A 23,702-nucleotide genomic window follows, 5' to 3' on the forward strand; every position below is an offset into this window, starting at 1 on the left:
CAGAGGGATCTTGACTCTCGAGTGACAATGATTTCGACACATTGATGACAATGATGGTGATGATGTAAAATAGTAGAAGTTGAAAGAAAAGGGCAAGTGGAAGTTGTGCGATGAGGATGATGATAATGCTGAAAATCCTCTTATCCAACCTTTGGAGAGTCAACCAATGGAAAAGGAGCTGCTGGTGTGGCTGCATGGTCAAAGACGGAAGACCGGGCTGTCGGCAAATGAAAGATGAAGCTGGCTGCTGGCTTTGAAGGTGTATCTGGAAAGTACAAAATGGAGCAGAGGAGGCTGGCTGTTGGAGGTTGATTGCTAGAGGCGTGGAAGTGAAATATGAAGAATGAAGGAGACAGCTAGGTTTTGCTTTTCGGTCGGAAAAATAAAATATAGCTACACATTTAATATTTAACATATTTATATAGAAGGCGGGTCAGATTTGAACGGGTTTGGAAATGTCCAACCGAACCCGCGCCGCCCTGATCATTTGATTGCAATACCCACCCCACCTCAAACCCAATTTATTTGTAAAAAAATGGTCTCGAGTCAAACCGAGATCAGGTGGATCTCACTGATCTAGGTGGGTCATGCCATCCCTATTCCCAACCATGTCACAGTACAAAGAGAGGGCTGCGTAACATATCATCACGAAAACACATAAAACACACTTGGGAGAACAAAGCACAATTCGGCCAATGAACTTAAAGCAATAATGTATAACAAATTAGGGTTAGTTTGATCACTCAGAGATTTGGGAGATAAAAACCTAAACATAATACCTAGGATTTCTCAAATATTTCATCTAAGAAATTTTAAACATCACATTTAAGGGTTTGATTACATTACAGGACTAGAAAATTGATAAATCCTCAAAATATTTTATTAGCCAACTGAATTATGATCCTAAGAAAATTAAAAAGGTACTTATAAAGAGCTAAGGAAGTTTTTTCCAAGAAGGACTAGACTAGAAAATAATTAAACTAAAAAGATTAGAAATACTATTCTAATAAGCTAGGAAATACTAGTACTAATAAGTTTAAAATTAGAGATTTGGTCCTCGGCGACCTCCCTTGAACAATAAGGAAAATGCAAGAGAGTTGATAGTAGAAAGGAGGTCTATACCCTCATCTGTGAAACAAGAGGGGACACTACCCCTCAAAGGTTCTTTCTTGCGCCTACCCTATGTGCAGAATCAGCCTTGTTTTCAAGTTGAAGATTATATTTCTTGCACCGACAGCAGGAAGGAGAGAAGGAAACTTTTGTGTAACCCCTGACAACAAAGACAAGTGAGATTAAGGATATTCAAATTGCTTTGACTAGTCAACAGGAGTTGGGCAAGAAAATAAGAAATATATGGCTTCTAAAAAGCTTAATCTGGCTTGGTCCCCTTCTAAGCACAAATATCCTCAAGAGCTGAAGAAAAAATGGGCTTTTAAACCCAAATCTGAACTGCTTCCATTCCAACCTCTTGTCTCGGCCGGCTTTTAGGGAAATCCATCTCACAAAGAGAAACCCGATAACCACATCTTCATAGTTGGCCTTGTTGTTGTCGTCTTTTGATCTTTCCTTTACATTGGTGTGAGAAGACAGTCTTTGAGTTTGGTTAGTACAACTAACTAAGCTCAAAGGACTCAAATGGTGTTGGATCTGTCTTTCCTCTCTAGCAACCTTCTTTTGTTTCTACATTTCCACCATCTCTTCCATTCCTATCCAGTGCAAATGGGATATTAAGGAAGTGTAAAATGGTGCTAAGGTTGGAGACTTCACTCCAGATAAGGATATCAAGTGGGATGACAATAAGGGTGAGTTACAGGTGTTGACTTTACTATCAGAATCTATTTGGTTGATAAATTGCATTAAAATGGTAAGTTACTTGGAGTGATTGACGGCCTGCAACTAAGCTGCTCATCTACTCAGGAAACTTGAGAAAAGAAGCCCAGTAAGGAGCTAAGTAGGAAGACAAAGAGAGGAAGAAGAAAGTAAAGAGCAAAGGTAAAAGGTGGGAACTGAAGCATCATAACTGCTCCACTAATTATGAGAAGATAGGACGGTGCCAAGAACCAGAAAGGGAGAGAGGCTCAGAATTGTTCTTGTTAATGATGATTAGCAGAATCATTTCTTGAAACATTAGAGATATCAATGATACTACCAAAAGAGTTGTGATCAAAGGGGCTTTAAACAAATGTGGTCATCCACAAGAAACTTAAGTGTACTCCATGACAGATCTAACGATAAAGGATTATGGGGAAGAAAGGATGTTTGATTCTTTGATCTACCTGTCCTGTGGTATTCTAGTGTTGTGGAAGGAAGTCCGGACTTCATCAAAGGGCTTCAGAGTAGTTGTGTCCATCACTTGTGAATATAAATCTAAAATCTTCAGGCAGTTGGACTTTCATTAGGGTATATGGTAAAGGAGGAGGTCATGACAGAGGCCTGTTGGAGGACCTTTTCAGGTTCATACAGTCGTGGGATATCCCTTACATAGTGGTTGAATAGTGGGTAGCAATCTCAACATGGTCCTGTACTCTTTGCAAACATCCTTTAGCTTTTAGGGTTTGTGCTTGTGATATTCGTGATACTTTATTTCCAATATGCTATTGATTGGTCTTTCCTGGAGGGTGGTTGATGGACATGGAGAAATTCTAGAAATCCTCCATTTTCTAGAATTAGTAGACCCTAGGACCCAGGTCTTTTCAATGCTTTTGCACAGGTTTATGAATAATCTTTATCCCATATGTCTAGATTTTCATAAACCAAATGAGGCCTGCCTTCTTTTAGATGCAAGAACAAGTCGATAAAGGTTGAAGATTTTGAGAAGCTAAATAGAGAGTGGTGGTTTAGACTCTTTGATGAGGAGTAGCTAGCTTCAGTGGTGCTATAAGGTTAAACCATGTTAAGATGATGATCAAAACATGGACTAAGTAATCTTTTGGGACATTCAAGCCAAGAAAACACAATTTTATTGCAGAAGTAGACTCAATTAATGCCTATGAAGCAGAGAGGACCATTTGATGCTCTGTAGAAGGGCTATTTGTCCTTTGGTCAACTTTGCATTGATGCAATTCATTCATTACTTTTTCTATTTTTCTGTATCTTTTTCCCCTTTTGTTTAGTTTATCCTCCTTCAGATTGTAACTTATATATTTCTCTTAACGAAATTCTTCTTTTATACATTTTTTTTAAAGTAGCAAAGTAGTATTAGTATAAGCACCAGAGATGCAAAAAAGCATGTACAATTATTTACAGCTTAGTCCTCCATACCAGTAATCTTCCTATAAGACTCGAAATAAATTGGAGGATGACCCGTAAGCAAAACATTCAGGGTACTAAGCCATCTAATCTCCAGTACATCAAAATTATTAGTGACATCAAGACCCTCAAATGCCTTACAGTTCCTAACTTTCCACACAGTCCACATAAGTGAAATGGAAATCAAATCAGCAAGGATACAGCTGTTACTGAGTTGCTTCCAAGCCCAAATCTCTTCTTTGATAGAACCCAAACAAACCCAGCTAATACCCAACCTGTTGTAGACCATACACCACAGATGATAAACGCCAGGGCAATGTAAGAGAAGGTACATGCAGTCTTCCTCAGCTTTTTTACGAAGGTAACAAGCATTTACCAAAATTAACCCCCTCCTTCTAAGCTTAATCCCAATGCCACCACTTTGTAAGGGTTTTTTCAGCTCATTCCAAGCCATGAGATGAAATTTTTTGTCATCCTCCTTATCCTCCCACAAAAAGTTGTTTTGTAAAGATTCCAACCTTTTAGCCACATTGCAAGGGATAGACAATAAAGATAGGCAGTACACCGGTAGATTGCTAAGGATGCTCTTGACAAGTGTGAGACGGCCACCTTTAAGACAGTAAGTTTATTTTCCAACCAGCCAATCTCCTTTCGATTCTGTTGAAAATTGGGTCCCAAGTCCTTCGATCTTTGTAAATTGCCCCCAAAGGTAAGCCAAGATACTTTCTTGGAATATTAGACTTCTTACATCCCAAAGCTTCAACCAAGTATGATTTGTCATCCGCTTCACCCAACCCCACAAATTCAGATTTTGACAAGTTAATCTTCAAACCACAAACCACTTGAAACCCCATTAAGATGTATCTAATGTTCAACAAAGCTGCCAAATTTGGTTCGCTAATAATAGAACATCATCAGTGAAAAATAAATGAGAAATTTCTTCCTTAGAGGCACCTTTCCCTACCTTCAAGCCTTGGAATAAATTCTGCTCTCTGGCCTTCAGGATCATTTTGTTAAGAGCTTCCATTACCACAATGAATAGGAATGGTGACAGGGGATCCCCTTGTCTCAGCCCTTTTGATGGCTTAAACAATGTTGATGGGCCACCATTGATAATCGCAGCATATGAGACAGAGGTAACATAAGCGGTGATCCATTTCCTCCATTTAACTCCAAAACCAAGCCTCCTTAACATGTAATTAACAAAAGACCAACTTACATTGTCATAGGCTTTTCCATGTCAAGCTTGCACAGCACACTGTTACTTTTTTTGTTTAGTAGTTCATCTACTAATTCGTTGGCTATAAGTGCTGCATTCAAGATTTGTCTACTCCCAACAAAGGCGTGTTGAGGTCCCCCAATGATGCTGTCCAGAACCCTAACCATTCTTTTAGCCAAAACTTTATCAATCAATTTATACACAATACCAACCAAACTAATAGGTCTAAAGTCCTTGATTGTAGGGGCTCCACTCACTTTTGGAACAAGGACAATGAATGTAGAATTAATAGACTTTACAAATTTTCCAGTCCTATGAAAATCTTCAAACAGTTTCATCATGTCCGATTTAATCACGGGCCAGAACTCCAGCAAGAAACCCATGGGGAAACTGTTCGGCCCAGGCGCCTTTTCTCTGTTACAATCTTTTAGCCCTTCAAGGACTTCTTCCTCAGTAAACAATTTTTCCAAGTCCTGACTGCTTTCAACATCCAGACAATTAAAGGACAAGCCATCAAGATTAGGTCTCCACTCCAAGTTTTCTGTGAATAATGCGGGAAAGTACTCAGTCGCTTTATCCCTCAAATTCTGGTTACCTTCAATCTCCTCTTCCCCGAACCTAAGCGAGCCAATAAAATTGCTTCTTCTATGCTGACTTGCAAGGCAGTGAAAATATCTCGTATTTCTATCCCCTACCTTGACCCAATTTTTCCTTAATTTTTGTCTCCAGCTAGCCTCTTCCATTTGTAGAAAGAGACTAATTTTTTCTTTTAGTGTCTCCCTGTGTAACCACTCCTCAGCCAACAGAGCACTCTCCTCCTTTTTATCCAGGCTGCTCATTTCCTTCATCATGGCACTCATTTGAAGCTTAGACTTCATATCCTCTTTTCTACACCACTTCTTATTTTCTTTTGTCAAATGCTTGAATTTATTCACAATAATAAAGCTGGGTGTATCTGCAGGGCATACGCTTCCCCACCACACCTTAACCATCTCTTTGAATCGTCGAACCAGAAGGGGCAAGAACCCCAAAGAATGTCATCTGCCTCCAGACATATGGGAAAGTGGTCGGAGGTAATCCTGCTTAATCTTTTTTGACAAAGGTTAGGAAAATTATAATGTACATCAACAGAAACCAAAAACCTGTCAATTCTGGAACTCACAGGACATAGGCATTGGTTGGTCCAAGTCCATCTACCCCCGACCAAAGGAAAGTTAATCAGCTCGAGCTTCTCTAGGATCTTTAAATTCCTCAGCACATTTTCTGTTGAAGTGATCACCAGTACGTACCATGCTGTTCAGGACCATGTTTAAGTCACCTCCAATCACCCAAGGGCCCTTCCATATGGATTTGCACTCCTCGAGATCCCTCCACAGAAGAGCACGCTCCCTCCCTTCCCCATGATTGTAGACACCAATGAACAGCCACTCCATCTCATTTCTGGTATCTCTGAAAGTACACAATAATGTACAGGATCCGAGGGTGCAATCAACACATTTCATGTTCATCCATCATCCCACATGATGACGATACCCCCCGAGGCGCCGATGGATGGGGAGACACACCAGCCCACCTCCTTTCTGTTCCATAAACTTCTTACTGTCTTGCTGTCAGCAACTTCCATTTTTGTCTCCTCAAGACATGCTACCTCTGGTTTCCATCTGTTCAGACCGCTCTTGATAATTTGCCTTTTGTTATTGTCATTGATATCCCGCACATTTCAAGAAATAATTCTTCTAAAAATTTAAATCTTCAGCTTCCCCTTCCCCTTCCCCTTCTCTCCCCTTCTCCTTCCTAACTCCATCATAATTTATAGTGGAAATAAGTCTCTGTAGTTCCCTTGAGACTGCACTTCCCATTTTCTCCTTCCCCTTGTTTTTCCCTGCCTTAGTTCTTTCTTTTTCTATACGACTTCTCTCAATATCTCTGGCTTCTCTCAATATCTCTGAAAAGCTCCATAGCTCTATTTTCAAGACCCTTAAAACCACACCAACTATTACATTTAATCTCTGGACATTCTCAAGAACCCAAGTAGAACTATCATCCGAAAGCATCACATCAGCAGCAAACTTCTTTTCCCTTGTGTTGGAGGCCTCTCTAACTTCAAGAGTCACTTGGAGAAGATTATTCTCTCTGTCCCTTTCACTGTTCATGTAAGGCCTCTCTGTCAGGACATCAACTAACTGCATCTGATGAAGTTGTTCATCTTCGAAGAAGAAAGAGCTCGAATAGCAATAATCATTACTTCCCCCCAATTCACGAGCTACATCACTTATCATCAAGTTAGACGGAATTTCTTCCTCATACACTTCTTCCCTTCTCACGAAACCCATCATCTCCAACTCGCTCGAACAAGCAATTGTCAAGTTTGCTTCTTCGTCGACTGGCCGAACTAATAATCGTTTCCAACAAATCTTTCTCTCCGCCTGGATGCTGTAGCTTTCCCAAAGGTTCTTTCTCAGCCAGGATTTTCTCTTTTTGGGCACGAACCTTGTGAATTCTTCCATTTTTCCTTTTAACTATTCCACCAGCTTGAATGGATTGGCTACAACCCGTCTCAGTCAACCATTTAAATAGGGCCTGTTGGATGGGCCAGCCTAATCCGCATCAATCGCCCATTTACCCCTTTCAGCCCAAGTGAACTTGCAACCTGACTTTGGCCCAATATTTGCGATTTTCCTTTCCCTCAACAAAGAGCCCACACTTGGCTTTCCTTTTAGTGTAGAATGACTTGAAAGAGTGTCATTTCTGCCCAGATTGTTTTGGGTCTCTCCCGCCTTGATTTGGAGCAATTGGGCACTTTGAAATTTGAAATGGCTGGGTTGAGGAGCCGGTTTGGGTGTTTTTGTCTTCACCCGGTTTAGGGTTTGGGGATCAGTTTGAAGGATTTTCATGAAAGACTCACTTTTCTTTCTACCCAGACAAACCACCAACTCCGTGTTACAACATGGGCATCTGTTTTCAATAAACAAAGCGTTTTGACTAGCAATAATGGCTGGGAAGTTGGGTGGAATGATCTTTTTATCCTTCTTTTTCACTCAGTTCGGTGCTACTAGTTCGACATCGTTTACCTTGTATATTGCCCCCATCATCTGCCACCATCCATTTCCTATTTCACCCTCCAGGATGAAAATACGGGTACATTTGCCCTTTTGTCTCCTCATCATACGAGAAAGAACAATGAAAATACCTTTTCCATTTCCGCTCAACGCCCTCCACATGATGTGATCTTTACTGCCTCGATTCCTGCTTCATGATTCTCCCCCTTTCTCCCAATGGAATTGTCTAAAGCATTCCCTCAGCCCCACTCTACCTCGTCTTTGCTATAGAAGATTGATTTTTGAAAGCCCCTACCATTCTCGAAAATCCTTAAACCCTGCCCTTCTGCCACCACATCAAACGACTTGCCTCCTATCTTCAAAAACCTACATTTTCCAACAACCATTCTAGCTAGCGAAAACCAACCCCTTAACGAACTAAATGACAAACACTAGATCTCACTAGGGCTAATTTTCACCCCGGACTAAGAGGACCGGTCGACCATGGCGAAAGAATCCACGCAGTTATGTTGACTAAGTGTAAATAGGATAGAAAAGGAAATAATAGGGAAAAAGTTATTGCTTTGAGAAAGAAAATTCAGAGAGTAGAGAGAATTTTAGAGAGAGAATAACATGAGCTAAAAACCATTGCTTAGGAACCTCAACACTAAAAATACCTTGTAAGAAAATAAATACAGAAAGTAAAAACTTTTTAGTCTAATGCCACTAAACAGTCCCCATATATGTCTTGAGTTTCTTTGTGTTTATGATTTAGTTGATCCTATTCGCAATGCTAGGAATTGATTTAATTGTCTTTCCTAAACTGAAGGTGAAACACAATCAATTGCTGAACAATTGAAGTTGATGTTTTCTTCCAAAAAAAAAGGAACTTGGTTAACTATTCAATCGAACCATGTTCATCATGTTTTTTTATCTCTTACCAAAAGCTGTTTCATTATAAAATTATGTTCAATTTCACACGAATTCCACCAGGATTTCCTCATTAGTGAAGGGAGGATCCTTCACAAGAACATATGAGAAGTCAATTGGATTTGATTAGACAAATGTAAGGTTGCTAAAGAAGCATTATCTTTTATGGCAAGGTAAAAAAATCCATTGTCAAATATTCAAATACGATTCCACAATATAAAGTTTGTTCAAGTATCTATTACTACGTAACTTAAAGGATCTTCTAAATCAATTTAGCTACCAAAGGACCATTTCATTTAATTATCTAGCTTCAATACATAAAAAGATATCAGAGAACATTAAAGGATTTTATAGAACATCATTAAATCTTTTTGGCATTTAACGTTTAACAGAGGTGAACAGACATGGTAAGGCAAGGCTAAAAATTTTAAACAAAAATGGCTAAGAAAAATTTACCTCCCATATAATGGCAGATTGATCCTTTGACGAAGATGCCAGATATTTTCCATTATGGGAGAATTGCAAAAACCAAACTTCATCGCTATGCGCTTGCAATATCTGATCCATTCATATAGATAGAAAAATGTTCACGTTCTGGCATTTTTCTATAACTGGGAATAAATATGCAACAAATTTACACTAGATATTTAAGCATGAGATATCAAATAAATATCATATAAGTAGCTGAAATTCAACAAATAATTGATTACTAGACTGCGACAACAAAACCACTAACGATAATAGGCACCTATACTAAACTGGGTTGTTGATATGTTAAAGATAACAGCTTGAGACTGTGCTACTGACAACAACAATAATGGCAATGGCTTGAAATGTAACAAAAAATAAGAAATTTTCCATAAACATAGCATTGTGAAACCTGTATAGACGCATTTGTAGGGCATGAATATCGAAGGCAAGACAGTGGCTAAATAGAAGGTTGAAGTTCAATTAAACACGGAATTCAAATTAATATCATATTCCCAAATAGTATATGATTTTCCATTAATATTAGATTTCTAAATAGCATATAATTTTTTATTAATATTGAATTCCAAAATAGTATAAAATTTTCAATATTTTAATAAATTATTACTAATTAAACTTAGATTCTTAATTAAATTAAAATTATTAAATAAAAATTATAACTTCTATATAAAAGAGTATACTTGTTATTAATAAAAACAAGTCAGAATTTATTTCAAAACTACGAGGTGAGATGTCTCTCAAAAGAGATCTAAGGTAGCAACTCCCTTTTAATGAGTTGTAATCTATTTCCACAAAATAGATTACCTTCATAATAAGAGCAAGGGTAGTAACCCCTTGCTTGAAGACAATTTTGTTGTTAACTGCCTAATAACTCGATCCTTAAGCAGGGAACATAACAATTTGGTATTAAATCAAGACACTATGGGCAAGTAAGGATTGCGCAAGGAACTAAAAAATCTAGTAAGCTGAATCAGAGGCTTGATAGATGCTAAGCAGCAACAACTATCTCAACAGATGGAGGCTCTTCTTCAGATTCATCCAATTGCACAACAGAGATTTAGAGGGCAGAACAGAAGTCGGCAAAAGCCACACAGTCCAATCCGGTCACGCTGACAACTGATTGGAATCGCGCACTACAAATACAGAGTTGGGAAGCACAGGAATTATCTCACGCTACGCTAAACTGGACTTTCCCACCTACGACGAGACATAAGATCCTTTGATATGACTCAATCGATGTGAGCAATTCTTTGCTAATCAGCAACACACTGACAAGGTTAGTCTAACAGTTTTTTACATGCTAGGAGAAGCCCAACTTTGATACTATAAACTATAATAAGAAGAACCGGACATGACATGGGAAACATTCATAGAGTATTGCACCCTACAGTCTGGACCGCCCCTCCAAAACAACCCATCGGGCGAATTGGTCCACCTCAAGAAAACAGGCTCAGTTAAGAAGTATCAGCAACAATTTCAGAGACTTAAGGAGGAAGAGAGATCTATAAATTCTAAAAGCTGAGATAAAAAAAAAGGACCAAAGAAGTTGGTCTTTAAGGAGGAAGGGAGCATTGACGGGATGATGGCCAAGCTTAGCACTCTTGACAATTTAAAGGGTTTCGATGGTCTCGATTAGGTGGGGAATTCCAGGAGAAATTAATTGAAAATGGAACTGGCCAACAAGCTTCACATGGAAGCAATTTCATGGAATAGAAATCTAGAGAGAAATGGCTTAAGGAGGGGGATAAGAACACCTAATTTTTTCACTACCTTGCCAATCATAGAAGAAGATCCAATTATGTGGAAGAGTTGCACATTGATGAGATTACCATTACTGGGAATAAAGTGGCTAAAGGTTACCATCATAATCTGTACAGGGAAGAATTCATCGCCCGCCCCAAGCTAGACAATCTACCTTTTGAGGTCTTGGACTCTCACAGCAAAGAAATTCTGGAAGCCTTATTTACCGAGGGTGAAATTGAGAATTGTTTAAGGGAATGTAATGCAGATAAATCCCAAGGCCTGGATGGCTTTAACTTTAAATTCTTTCACACCTTCTGGCCACTCCTTAAAGAGGATATCCTGGATCTTTTTAATGATTTCCACAAATCCAAGTGTTTTGTCAAATCCCTCAACTCGACCTCCCTTGTTCTCATTCCCAAGATGGTTGGTGCTAAGAATATCAAGAATTTTAGACCCATAAGTTTGGTGAGCAGCTTATACAAATTGATTTTTAAAGTACTCACTAATAGATTGGCTAAAGTGCTCCATCTCATCATTGAAGATTGCCAACACACATTTGTTAAAGGGAGACAGATCACCGATGCCCTCACGATTGTAAATGAGGTAGTTGATGATCTGATAGCAAATAAAAAAGATGGGGTGTTGTGCAAGCTTGACATGGAGAAGATCTTGGACCATGTCAATTGGAATTTGTTTTTGACTACTTACTTTTCAAGCATGGCTTTGGGTCAAAGTGGAGGAAATAAACTAAAACATGCATAACCACCACCAGCTTTGTGGTTTTGGTCAATGGAGGACCCTCCTTCCATGCCACTACAGGTCTCCGCAAGGGCAATCCCCTCTCCCCTCTCCTCTTCATCATTATTATGGAGGCTAGTAACAAACTTTTGAAGAGGGCTTGTGATCTGAACCTATTTGAAGGGGTGAAAATTGGTAAGTTCCCAAACCAAATTGAGGTTTCCCACTTGTTTTTTGCGGATGACTCTTTAATTTTATATAAACCAAGGGTTGATTACACGCTTAACTTGAGATGCATCATTCTTTGCTTCCAAGTTGTTTTTGGCCTTAAGATCAATATTAGGAATATGAACTAACGTGTACTGGGAATGGAATCTACGGGAAACAGTTGGCTATGGTTCTGGGATGCAAGGAAGTTAATTTACCCATTAGATACCTTGGTTTTCCGCTCAGTACCAAGTTCAAAGATAGTGCTGGGTAGGATCCGGTTATTAGTGTGATTAAAACCTTGCCAACTAGAAAAGACATTTTTTTATCTAAAGAGGGTCGATTGACAATCATCAAAAACACTCTCTCCAACCTCCTTATGTACTAATTGATTGTTTTCACCATCCCGGTTCACATTGCCAAAAAACTTGAAGCTATTCAGAACAGATTTTTTTGGGGGGATACTGATGAAAAGAGAAGATACCATTTCATTCGCTGGGTTGATGTCAAGAAATCGACTAGACGAGGCGGTTTGGGCCTAAAATCTATCACCACTACAAACAAAGCTCTACATGCCAAATGGATTTTGTGATACTTGGTGGCGACTAATAGTTTTTGGAAAAAAATCATAGACATTAAATGGATGAGGAAAGACAAACTTAGAAGTTTTTATGTAGCCAACAGACCACACAGCCTCAATTTATGGAAGGGTATCATGAATGTCTTAAAGATTGTGTATGATTGCTCCCACTGGCAGATTGGAAGAGGGGACCACAACAAATTCTGGCATGATATTTGAATCAGGGACTCTAAACTAAGAGAGAGATTTCCTCTCATATATGCTATTGCTCAAAACAGACTAATCCGTCAGGGACCCTTTTGGTGAGGATGGCAGAGGTGTGTGTTCTGTTAATTTGTGCATAAATCTTAAGGATTGATAGGTGATTGAGTTGAAAGTTTCATGAATCTGAAGCCGGATATTCACCTCAAGGACTGCAATGATAAACTCCGTTGGAACCTTAAGAAAAATGAAATGTTCTCTATCAGTTCCTTTTACAGCTATTTGACCAAAAATGACATAACTATCACTCCTCTGTTCCCCTACAAAATCATCTAGAAGTCACAGGCCCCCTCGAGAATATCATTTTTTGCTTGGGAAGCAATCAAGAATCGCATCCTAACCAATGACAACTTGATGAAAAGGGGGAACTATCTGGTTAATAGATGTTTCCTTTGCAAGTGCACCACCGAAAGTTCTAATCACATCCTGCTTCGGTGCCCTTACACATATCATCTTTGGTCCCTAGTTTACAGCTTGTCTGGTGTCCACTGGGTGATGGCCGATTCTGTAATTAATGATCTTCTAGCGTGGGAGAGTTTTACTTCTAATAACCAAACATCCTGTCTCATTCCTTTAATCATTTTCTAGGTTATTTGGAAGGAAATGAACAATAAAACTTTTGAATATTGAAGAAACCCTTGTAAATATCAAAGATAAATGATTTCATTATTGTCTCTAATATTTTGGGTCATAACTTATACTCTATAGCCGACTTAGAAGCGATTGTAGATGTACTTATTGACTTGTATCATTTTTTGTAAATTGGGCACCCCCTTGGTGTCACTTACTTTCTTACTTCTATTTCAAAAGGAAAAAGAACGACAGTTTCAGAGGCTACTGGCCGTGATCAGTAAGTTGATTTATTCACAACATGACTCATCAATTCTCTCTGTTTAAAGGTCGAGATGCAATGACCTACCACTCTAGTGCATGCAATTGGCAAGGTTAGAACTTTTGAAAGGAAACAATAATAGTGGGTCATGACCAAATGAAATTATAGTGACCATTTTTAGTCCATTACCAAGCCTAACAATTTAGTTCAGGGAACACCGCCTCCACATGGCAACAACGTTTTGGCACAATTTGGTAACATTTCCTCTCCATTTATAAAGAACTTAACAAGGTCAAAGATGGTAGAAAGAAAGTCGAAAGGACTGATTTATAACTGCAATGAGCCGTTTGTTTTGGATTACCAATAGAAATAGTTGTTTTGTCTTGAGATTTAATGCGACACTAGATAACAAGAAAAAACTGACAGGCCAGCCATATCCACATTTTAAACTTGAGAATAAGCTTGAAGGCTAGGAGGGGAGTAATGTTATGAACGCATTTGTAGGGCATGAATATGGAAGGAAGATAACAGCTAAACAAGAGGTTGAAGTTCAATTAAACATGAAATTCCAACTAATATTGGATTCCTAAATAGTATATATTTTCCGTTAGTATTGGATTCCTAAACATTAAACATGAATCCTAATTAGTATTATATTCTTAAATAGTATATAATTTTCCATTGATATTACATTCTTAAATTGTATAGGATTTCCAATATTTTAGTAGAGTATTTATAATTATATTAAGATTCTTAAATAAATTAAAATTTCTAAATAAGAATTGTAATATTTATAAGTACAGATATCATTGTTATTAATAGAGACAAGTTAGAATTTATTTCAAAACTATGAGGTGGGATCTCTCTCAAAAGAAGTCTAATGTAACAACTCGCTTTTAATGAGCTATAATCTACTTTCACAAAAATAGATTGCTCTCGTAATAAGAATAAGGATATTAACCGCCCGATGATTCGATCCTTAACCAAGGAACATAACAAAATCGGGTAATTCCTATTTGACAAGGTAGACAAACATTGATATAAAAAGAGCAGCATTCTAGTCTACGAAAAAAGGTATAGATAGAGGTATTTCCTACAAACTTGAAAGAATTACCAATAAGTTTAGTTAGCAAGTCCAATAATATCAAGGTAAGTTTGATTATCATTATGGTTATTATCATAAAGTCCATTCTGTTTTCATTTTTGCATCAGATAGTTCATTACCTTTTTAACTGAAATAATTAGCACAGCAGATTTTTTTTTACATGTCAAATAACAACTATATGTGCCCCATTTAGAATGTTTCTACAGTGAAAAAATAGAAATTACTATCATAAAAACTAACACCAACAGAAATTGATCCATGAGAGAGAAAAAACCAGAACTGTGATTTTAAAGCTCTATTGATATTTTATAAAACCTATTAAGCCGATTGATTTCATTAAAGATACATGAACTATTTGACACAAAGATAAAAGCATAAAGCAGTTCTATGAAAAAAAAAAACAAGAAAATTTATTGCAAATTTTTCATTAGAGAAAAAGTAATAATCATTCTTAACTTCAAGCATATCATACTTCGTAAAAAGAGGCAGTGAAAACTTTTATGAATAAATGGCAGCACAAGTTATCAAAGATATCATGAATATTATGTTGACCATGACAAGATTTTAATGGAAAAAGTATTACCAGAAAGAGAAGAAAACACAACTGCAAAGACTACATATCCTCCCAAAAGAAAGAAAACAAACCAACCGAAAAGGAGAAATCCGGTAATGTTTGACAAATAATGGTTGGCTAATCTCTGCGCAGAGTAGATAAGGAATAGGGAAAATTGATGTGCATTAACTCAAAGGGACGCCAAAAATGACATCATATGCCAAAGGATGGAAAAATGAGACATGGAGTCTTTGAAAAATCTGGCATTTCTCTCCAAAAAAAAAAAACCCACCGTGACAAGAAATTGTATTTCTCAAGAACTATCCTTTTTACCAAAATCTTTGTTAAATCTAAAGTAATATTTTTATTATCAACTTTGAAATAACTTCTGAAACAGAAGAGTTTGGAGTGTTTTCTGAAGGGAAATAGGGCCAGCCTGGGCATTTCCCAAGGTCCAACAAGTAACCCCATCTTACTACATGCCGAAATGGGGACTACTCTATGGTCCTAATCCTTAGTCCTATAAGGAGAAAAGAGAACACAATTCAAGGTTTTTTTAATCTTTTTTTTAAGGAGAAGAAGAATACAGTTTTAAGTTATCTTACCATTCCCAGCTTCAAAAACCTTGAACCATTATTATCCACACATAAGCTTCTAAAGATTAAAGATGTCCAAACCAAAGTAAATTGCTTACATATGGCTTCCACAAGTTCACACCATTGAGCATGATAATCATGCTCTTTCTCTTCTTCACAATGTAGTTCCAAGCATTTACAAAGACTAACTAAATGGTTCATCTTGAAACCTCAAATTGTTCCAAAAACCACTTGACTAAGTAATGATGCTCATTTTTGTATTTTCTCTTTCCTTGCAAACTGCATGTCAACTTCACCAAGCCACCAGATTCCATCCTTAACACTTGAAGTTCCTCATCTCATTTCCAAATTCCTCCTTTCTCCTTGTGAATTCATTCTCAATCATAAGCCTCTCAATGCAGAGGATGTCTCAAAAGTTCTCATTATCTTTCGACCACAAAGTGAAAAAGGTGCTGGAACAATAATAGATCTCAAAAAAGAGGAGAGACGAAGCTAAAATGCCAAGTGTAAAACCACCAGAAGAATTGCTTGACATTTTTTGGCATTACGTAAGTATTGTACCCTTCTCTTGAGTGTTTAATCTTCTTTTTTCTTCGCCATTTGGGTAAGAATAACAAGGAAAGGGTGAGTCTCTCTCCCTCCATCTTCATCTTAGCCAAGGAGACTTTCATAAAAATTATTCAAAATGCCAGAGCCATTAATTTCACTCAAGGTCTAAGTCTTGGCTGAGGCAACCTCTTGCAAGGAAGTTACCCATTTACTGTTTGTTGATCCCTCTACTTTGTTTTATAGACCAAATAAAGATTAGCTGTTAAATTTTAAATATATCTTGGTGTGTTTTGAGGCTACATCAAGCCTAAGGAGTAACCTAAAAAATCAATTCAGTGGCTTTTGGTGAAGGCTTGGGAATGGAGGAGAGCTCAAATTCTAGCATGCAGGCATAGTTCTTTGCCTTCGGCGTAACTTGGACTGCCACTTGTTGCTAGATCAAGAACCAAAGTTTGAAATCCTATTATTTGCAAGACAGAAAGGAAGCTAGTAAGGTGGAAGATGAGATTTCTTTCTAAGGATGGCAAGTTAACCTTCGTTAAAAACATCTTGTCCTCCCAATCTATTTCATTTCTCTTTTGTCTCCTTGTTAAGGTAGCTAAACATTTTGAAGCTATTCAAGGTCAATTCTTATGAATGGGTTCTAGTTTGCAAAGAAGGTCCTCATCCAGGGACTTGGGATATGGTCAAGAGGTCTCTCTCTCGAGTGGGGCACTCGCCATTAGATCCCTCAGGAATAAAACAAGTCCTTAAAAGCCAAATAGCTGTGGAGATTCATCTACCACGTGGAATTCCTACATCAAGGGGCTCTAGAGAGAGGTTATTAGTGCCAAATATGACCTGTCCAGGAGGGGTTGGACACCATGTAGGTAGAGTATGGCTCTACCTAATGAGGGTGGACTAGTCAGGTGAAGCCTAGAGGTTGATCTTTCTTGTCTCTTTAAGATCAGTATGGTCGCTCCTTGAGCTTCTAGGAGGCATGTTGCTACTGTGATAGACCATTGAGAAACTAAGACTCCATTTAGTACATAAAAACATTTTGTGTTTTTCATTTTCTAAATTTCATAAATATCATCATTCATGAAAGTATGTAACAAAAAGAATTTTTCTGGAAACAATAAAAAAACATTTAAAGTTTTCTAACTCGATCATTATTTTTACTATGTTCTTTTATTAAATAACTTATATAGATTTATGAATGAAATACAAATAAACTTAGAAAATGAAATGTGGACAACATATTCATACACCAAATGGAGACCAATTTTCCTATATTTTCAACCTAGCCCAAGACAAAGAGGCATTGGTGAGTGATAGCTTAAAATCAGATGGCTTAATATTCAAGTGGAATCTACAACTTCCATGACATTTCAATGACTAGGAATTGAGTGATATAGTCTCTTAGATGAATATCTTAGCCCCAATCACATCAACCTAGAATGCAAGGACATTCCTCGCTGGCCTCTCTCTAAGAGCGAAGTATTCTAGATGAAGTCTTTCTATCGTAATCTTTAGTCTCAAATCAAGTTGCTTTTGTTACCCATGGACGCAAATTCGGAAGAGGAAAGCTTCCTCTCATATTGACTGTTTTGTTTGGGAAGCTGTGTGGGGAAAGATATTTACCACTGAGAATCTGATAAGTGAGAGAGGAATTTGGTTAATGGCTTCCAATGTTTTATGAGGGTGAATTCCCCAACCCTCTCCCCTTCTGCACCGTCAAGAAGTTAGATGGTTGTGGAATTTTGTCCTTTGCCTTCTCAACTTGTCATGCGTCATTGGTGGCATAGTTTCACATGACATTTGGGATTGGGATGGTCTTCATAAGAGAAAGTCCAAAAAGAAAATATTCGTTGTCCAGTATATGAGATACTTGGACAGAAAGAAATACAAGTATTTTGAGGGCATTGGCTCTAACTCTCTTAGCTTAGAGATCATTGGTTCCAGATCTCATCCATTTTGATTAAAGGTCATCCTCTCCTAGATGGAGACAATCTTGGAAACATCACTGATATCTTGACTTCACATGATGTGTGGTTTCCCTGCTTATAATGCTTTCTTTTTATCTCAAACACAGAATGGGGAAAGAAACACTTTGGAGAGCAGCTCTTTTTATTGGCTCGTGGGTGCTGGAACTAGAGAGAAATGATAGATTCTTGAAAGACTTTTTTCTAACAAGTCTCTTCTTCGAGATAAGATGACTTTTCTAGCCCGGCTGTGGGCAAAGGCACATGAGTATTTGGGAATATTTTTTTGGCTAGTTCTCAAAGAGATTGAGGTATGATTCTACATTGATCTTCTTTCTTGTCAATTTATTACCTTTTCCAATTCCTCATTTCTTAGAAGATCTTTTATTCTTAATATATGAAAGCAAACATTTCAACCACTTGATAATAAATCATGAAACTTACAAGAGAGTTGCTCGCAGATATTATATCAAAGATATATGCAATTATCTAGAACGTTTAAAAAAAGATAACAGAGTTGACATGACCAGTACAGAAACAAATTAACCGATATGCATTTATGCATGTTATGCATGTGTGCATGTGCACGTGTTTGAATGCATTATGTGTTGGATATAGTGGAGCTAGTCCGATGGTTTGAATCCCATCCACTCGTATGAATGGCCAAGAGATGACAATTCAGCCAATAGCCACCTAAAATTACTTAATACTTGAATCACTAGAAGAGGATAATCACTAATGCTTTTCCACTGTTCTTATCTTCCAAGTTCCTTTTCCCCCTAAACCCACCATTTAAATTTTGTTATCCCATGAATCAAGAAAGGAAAATATGTCAAACAAACGACAACATTAGTATATGATCTTGGCCTGGAGGCATTCTAACCTGTACAGTCTTAGAAGGAATCTGGTTTCTTCCACATTGATGGTCAGAGTACAAGGAGAGATCACTATCCAAAGTGTTGTGAAACACACAAGCATCTCGTTGCACATCAAGAGCCTTTTCAACTAAATGTTCTAACCTTTTTTCAGGAATCATGACTGAAGCAGGAAGCAATTTTTGCAGTTTGTCAAGAATTTTTGACCTTGACTTTGCACCCTCAGTATCTTGACCAGAACTTGCAAGCATTAAACACAGTGAAGGTGAGATAAGGCAGGATGCAAGCTCATGAACACGTTTCATATTGACATGAAGAGGCACAATCTCATTTCTTAAAGTATCTAAAGCAGCAGTCAGCTTTTCCATTTTCAGAAGCTCAAAGAACTTCTGCTCTAGTAATAAGAAAGACGCGGATTTCACAATTGTTTCATCAGAAAGATCAATCATGTGCAATGTAGCAACACTTTCATCCCATTTTCCATCCATCACTAGCTGCATAAACAAAGTAACCACTGATGAATGCAACGGTATCCCTGATTCTTCCTCCAGAAGAGCCCCACTTTTATCATAACCAAGTGAGTACAGCGCCCTAGTTATAATCTTGATGAATTCTGATTTTTTAATTACACCTTTCGAACCAATTGTTTCTTCATCCCCTTGGGAGGTCAAAGGCCTAGCCATCAAGTCTCCCAAAGAGCAATTTGCAGATTCTATAAGAGAAGAATTTTCTGAGAAGCTGTTTGACTCTCCTACAAGCCCTTTCACTCGTTTCAAGGGTGGCTCACTATCCTCTACAACTCCCATGAAACTCCCAACTCAGCCCATATATATCCTACACGTCAAAAAGGAGCAAGTGAGAGTAGAGAAATATTTGACCTATTCAGCATTGTAAGGGCAAAAATGCAGCAGTTTATGATAATGTATAAGATAAAATTAAGTTTTTACAAACAACACACTATTGCAGACAGAAAAACACACTATTGCAGACAGAAAATAAATCCTTAACAAGAATAAAAAGGCCAAAGTTTGTTTTCCATATTATTATATATTCAATAAGCATAGAAACTTATATCATATAATAATTTAAAAAAATTGCCGATAAACAACATAGAAGAAGACCATTTTCAAGCACAATTTCTTTCCGTCTAAGGTAGAAAGGACTTGAAGCAAAGCATCCACCCCTTTTATAGGAGACTGATGCAGTTGGATAATTAACCAGATTTAAGGGACTTACTGACCACAACTGGAATTGCATTAGCACAATAATGTTTTGTACTTGTAAAAAACACAATTGCTCAGAGACTGATTTTTCCAGGAACAAAATGTTTCTGCTGATAACTAGATTGGATGACACTGGTAATCCTAGATATTTGAAGGCTAACTACCAAAATAGCTCCATAGGTAAAGTATAAAGTGAATGAAACTTCCATAAAAATAACAATATAAATCCTGTAGGAGAGGAATCATGACATAAATTGGAGGATGACAGCAATGGCGCTAACTCTGATATGCAAAATGGCCCATTGAGCCTTTTAGACATAACATGCCCAGTTGGAAAATAAAGCCACCATGACAAAGGTAGTTCATGATGTTTACAATAAGTAACTCAAGAAGAAGAAATGTTAAGCAACAGACTTCTTTTGATTTGATTTCCTCTTCCTGGCAGGAAATAAAATTTAATTTAAATAGTTTTTACAATTATGAAACAACTGTACTAGACTGAAAACATTTCAAAATCGGAATAATAATTAAGGAAAAATAAAAGCACCTTATGATTCTGTTTTAAGAGAAACTACAAACTTCCAGAAAACTAAGGATAGAACAATCAAACAAAAAGCGATTACGAAGATAGTACGCAACTAACTAAAACTCCTTCCGAATTTTCTGCATGACTCATGAAAATGAACAAAGTTCCGGTTGATCCTCCAAGGAGAAATGAAAAAAAAAAAAGAAAAACAGATAAAGAAACTATCAGACGAGAAAATAAAATTACTGAAAAACTACTCCATCCAATTCTGCAAAGGAAACGCGTATGGAGGAGGAGAAAAAAGCAAGAAACAAGAAAACCCCCATCACCACGCAAACTATATATATTGTATAAGGAAAGAACGAGAAATTACGAAATAATTATTAATAATTTTCAAAGATTTGCTTTCCACTAATCTGGCTTGTGGATAGTTGCCCTAATCCATCCTCCCTTCTCCATCCGCAGCTCTAGCGGATCAGCGAGGATCGGCAGAAAATTCGTGGAACATCTATCTTAAATCCGCTTATTGATCCACTCTATCATCTGCTCACCTATATGATCAATTTTGCAGGAAAAAGAGCAGGCAAAATCCAAAATTTCCGAGAGGAATAGAGTAAGATAAGAAGTAATTTCAATCTGGGATGGATTTGATACAACTGCAACCTCAATCTCACGAACGATTAAGCAAGACCCATATATCAAAACTTGCAGTAAACCCAAAGAGAAGGAAAGTCATCAGGTAAACCCCAAGCAGCAGACGGATCGACTACACACAGAAAGAGGGGAACAAGTCAAGCAAGGAGAACCGACTGGCACCAAAAACCGAGCAGGAAAAAAAGCAAAAGACGAAAAGAGACAAGAAGCTAACAAAAAACCTTCAGAAACAGCAGGAGAAGGAAAGCATCCTAGCGTATACTCCGGTTCAATCAAAACTGATGATGATGATGATTATGATATTAGAAGAAAGAGATTCCAACAGTAGGTAAAGATGAGAAAGGGAGGATACCAATTTTTAGTGTGAATTCATGAAAGAGGAGAGGGAGAGAGCTTATGCGCGAGAAAGAGGAGATTGCTGGTTCCAGGTCAGTTTATATTCTTCAATAGTGAAAAGACAATTTTATCCTCAACCAGTCTCACCGTCTATCTCCTCCTCATCCTCTCGCCGCCGCCAAATTCGTCCTTTTCTTACACCAGCCTCCACACACTCCAAACTCGTAAGCACCAAGCCACTGCCAGCCGTCAAGAGACACCATTTTTAAAGAGAGACCTAGCCAAGGGTCGGGGTTTCCCCGGGTTTTGGTCCGACCCGAATCTGATTTCAGATTTTAAGTTCTAATTTTTATATACGAATAAAGGCACTAGAATTATATAAAAATAGTCTCTTTAGCTAAAGGATTTACTTTCTGATTATAACTTTTAAGAATTCAACTAAATAGAATATTTAAAAAATTAATATAATCAAATAACAATCTCACAATTAAAAAAGTTTTAAAAAAATTATAAAATATATTGTATATCACTAAATTGACAATTGTATTTTTTAATAGATATAGTAATTTTAATTCATAAATCAAAATTAATTATTTACTCCATTAAGAGTGGTCTACGTTCGTGCCTCATTTTGTATTATGCGTATCACTCCTAGGCATGTCTATGACAAAGAAAAAAGAGGTAATTATATTAAAGTTAAAAAAAATATTGTCAATGATAAGCAGTGTCGTCTCACCTCTCTTCAAAACATATTGCTAATTAGTTTGTAGATTCAACCAGCATCTTTTATATATAACACCAACCCCCTTGGATCAAGAAACTAGTTTTGAAACTTCTTATGTTTTTCACTCATCGGATGCCCCAAGGTATCATTATAAACCACTTTTTTTACAACTTTTTTATGTGATTCAAGTTCTTATTTAATTATCCATAAAATGTTAATAAAATGATTATCTAGAAATTTCGTTTGCAAATGACTAATTTTTCATACAAAAACCCCACAAAATAATTGAAAACAAGTTGATGTGAAAGCGAAGATGAACAATACAATCCAAAACTCATAAAATACTCAAATAGTATCAAAACTTAAATCTTAGATAAACTATCCTTACTTAAACCACTATCAATAGACGATAGGAATTAAGATAATTGAAAAAATTAAAGGACGTCATATGATTACTTTAATAAGTTGACCCAATTACTTGTCCAACAAGAAGGATAAGGAATACCTCAGTCATTGAAAAATAAAATTTTTGATTTTATTGTTTGAACTTGAATGAGTATAACCATGAATTGAACACCTATTTATAGCGTTGGTCATGTGCATTATAAAGAATAAATCTCCTAGATTAATTGCATAAATCACATCGGAAATTAAATCTTCAACTAAATAAGAAAATAATAAAAATTAAGAGGATTATAACCAAAATAAATTAGATAAGATCTCCTTTTGTATAAACTTTTTAAATGGAGAAAATTTTAATTAATTGTGAAGATGATTGAGGGAAGATTTGAGGAAGATTATGGATCGTTTGGGAAAGGATTAATTGCCCTCACATCTTTCCAAAATCCATGAGAATTAGACTCCCATTAAAGCATGAGATTTATTTTCCTTTTTCTCTTGAATTCCCATGTGGTTTAGGAAGAAAATTAAAGTGTTGACTAATTCCTTAATTGAATGGATGAAATGGTTGTAGTCTTAGGAAGATGTAAGGAAAGAAAAGAGTAAAATTCCCATTTTAAAGGGGGTCCTTTTTTGGGTTGGGAAGACTCCTCCCACATGGGAAGATTTCCTTCCGTTTTTCTCATGGTTTCCTTTTCCATTTGAATTAGGATGCATGTAACATTATACGTTTAAACGAATGGGCTTGCTTCCTTCCTCCTATAGGCTTCATTACTTTATTCAAACCCTTCTTTCTCATTTATCCATTCTTGAATAAAGAGTTTGAAGACTTGTTAAAATATTTTAGTTTTTTCTCTTGTAATGGGCCCACTTGGCATAATATTATTTTTAAGTGATCAAAGTCCATTCAAA

At 37.0% G+C, this 23,702-nt stretch overlaps 1 protein-coding gene across 8 annotated transcripts in view; it reads right to left on the reverse strand.

The window, feature by feature from the left end:
• LOC110806410 (transducin family protein / WD-40 repeat family protein) overlaps positions 1–21,945 on the reverse strand; it is a 25,136-nt gene extending 3,191 nt beyond the window's left edge. Inside the window, exons 1-5 of one of the 8 annotated variants that reach the window (XM_088223101.1) lie at positions 21,684–21,915; positions 21,553–21,609; positions 21,051–21,443; positions 18,937–19,762; positions 8,893–8,994 (exon numbers count right to left, since the gene is read on the reverse strand). In XM_088223101.1, the coding sequence (XP_088079227.1) occupies positions 8,893–8,994; positions 18,937–19,734 (900 nt within the window). In that variant the 5' untranslated portion in view covers positions 19,735–19,762; positions 21,051–21,443; positions 21,553–21,609; positions 21,684–21,915. Of the gene's footprint in view, positions 1–8,892; positions 8,995–18,936; positions 19,763–21,050; positions 21,444–21,552 lie in introns of all 8 variants that reach the window. The other 7 variants (XM_088223105.1, XM_088223102.1, XM_088223100.1 and 4 more) reach the window with 7 other exon arrangements.
• Positions 21,946–23,702: the final 1,757 nt, after the last annotated feature.

This window comes from Carica papaya, chromosome 6 (assembly GCF_054855325.1).
Source record: "Carica papaya isolate Zhongbai chromosome 6, ASM5485532v1, whole genome shotgun sequence".
NCBI classification, from domain to species: domain Eukaryota; kingdom Viridiplantae; phylum Streptophyta; class Magnoliopsida; order Brassicales; family Caricaceae; genus Carica; species Carica papaya.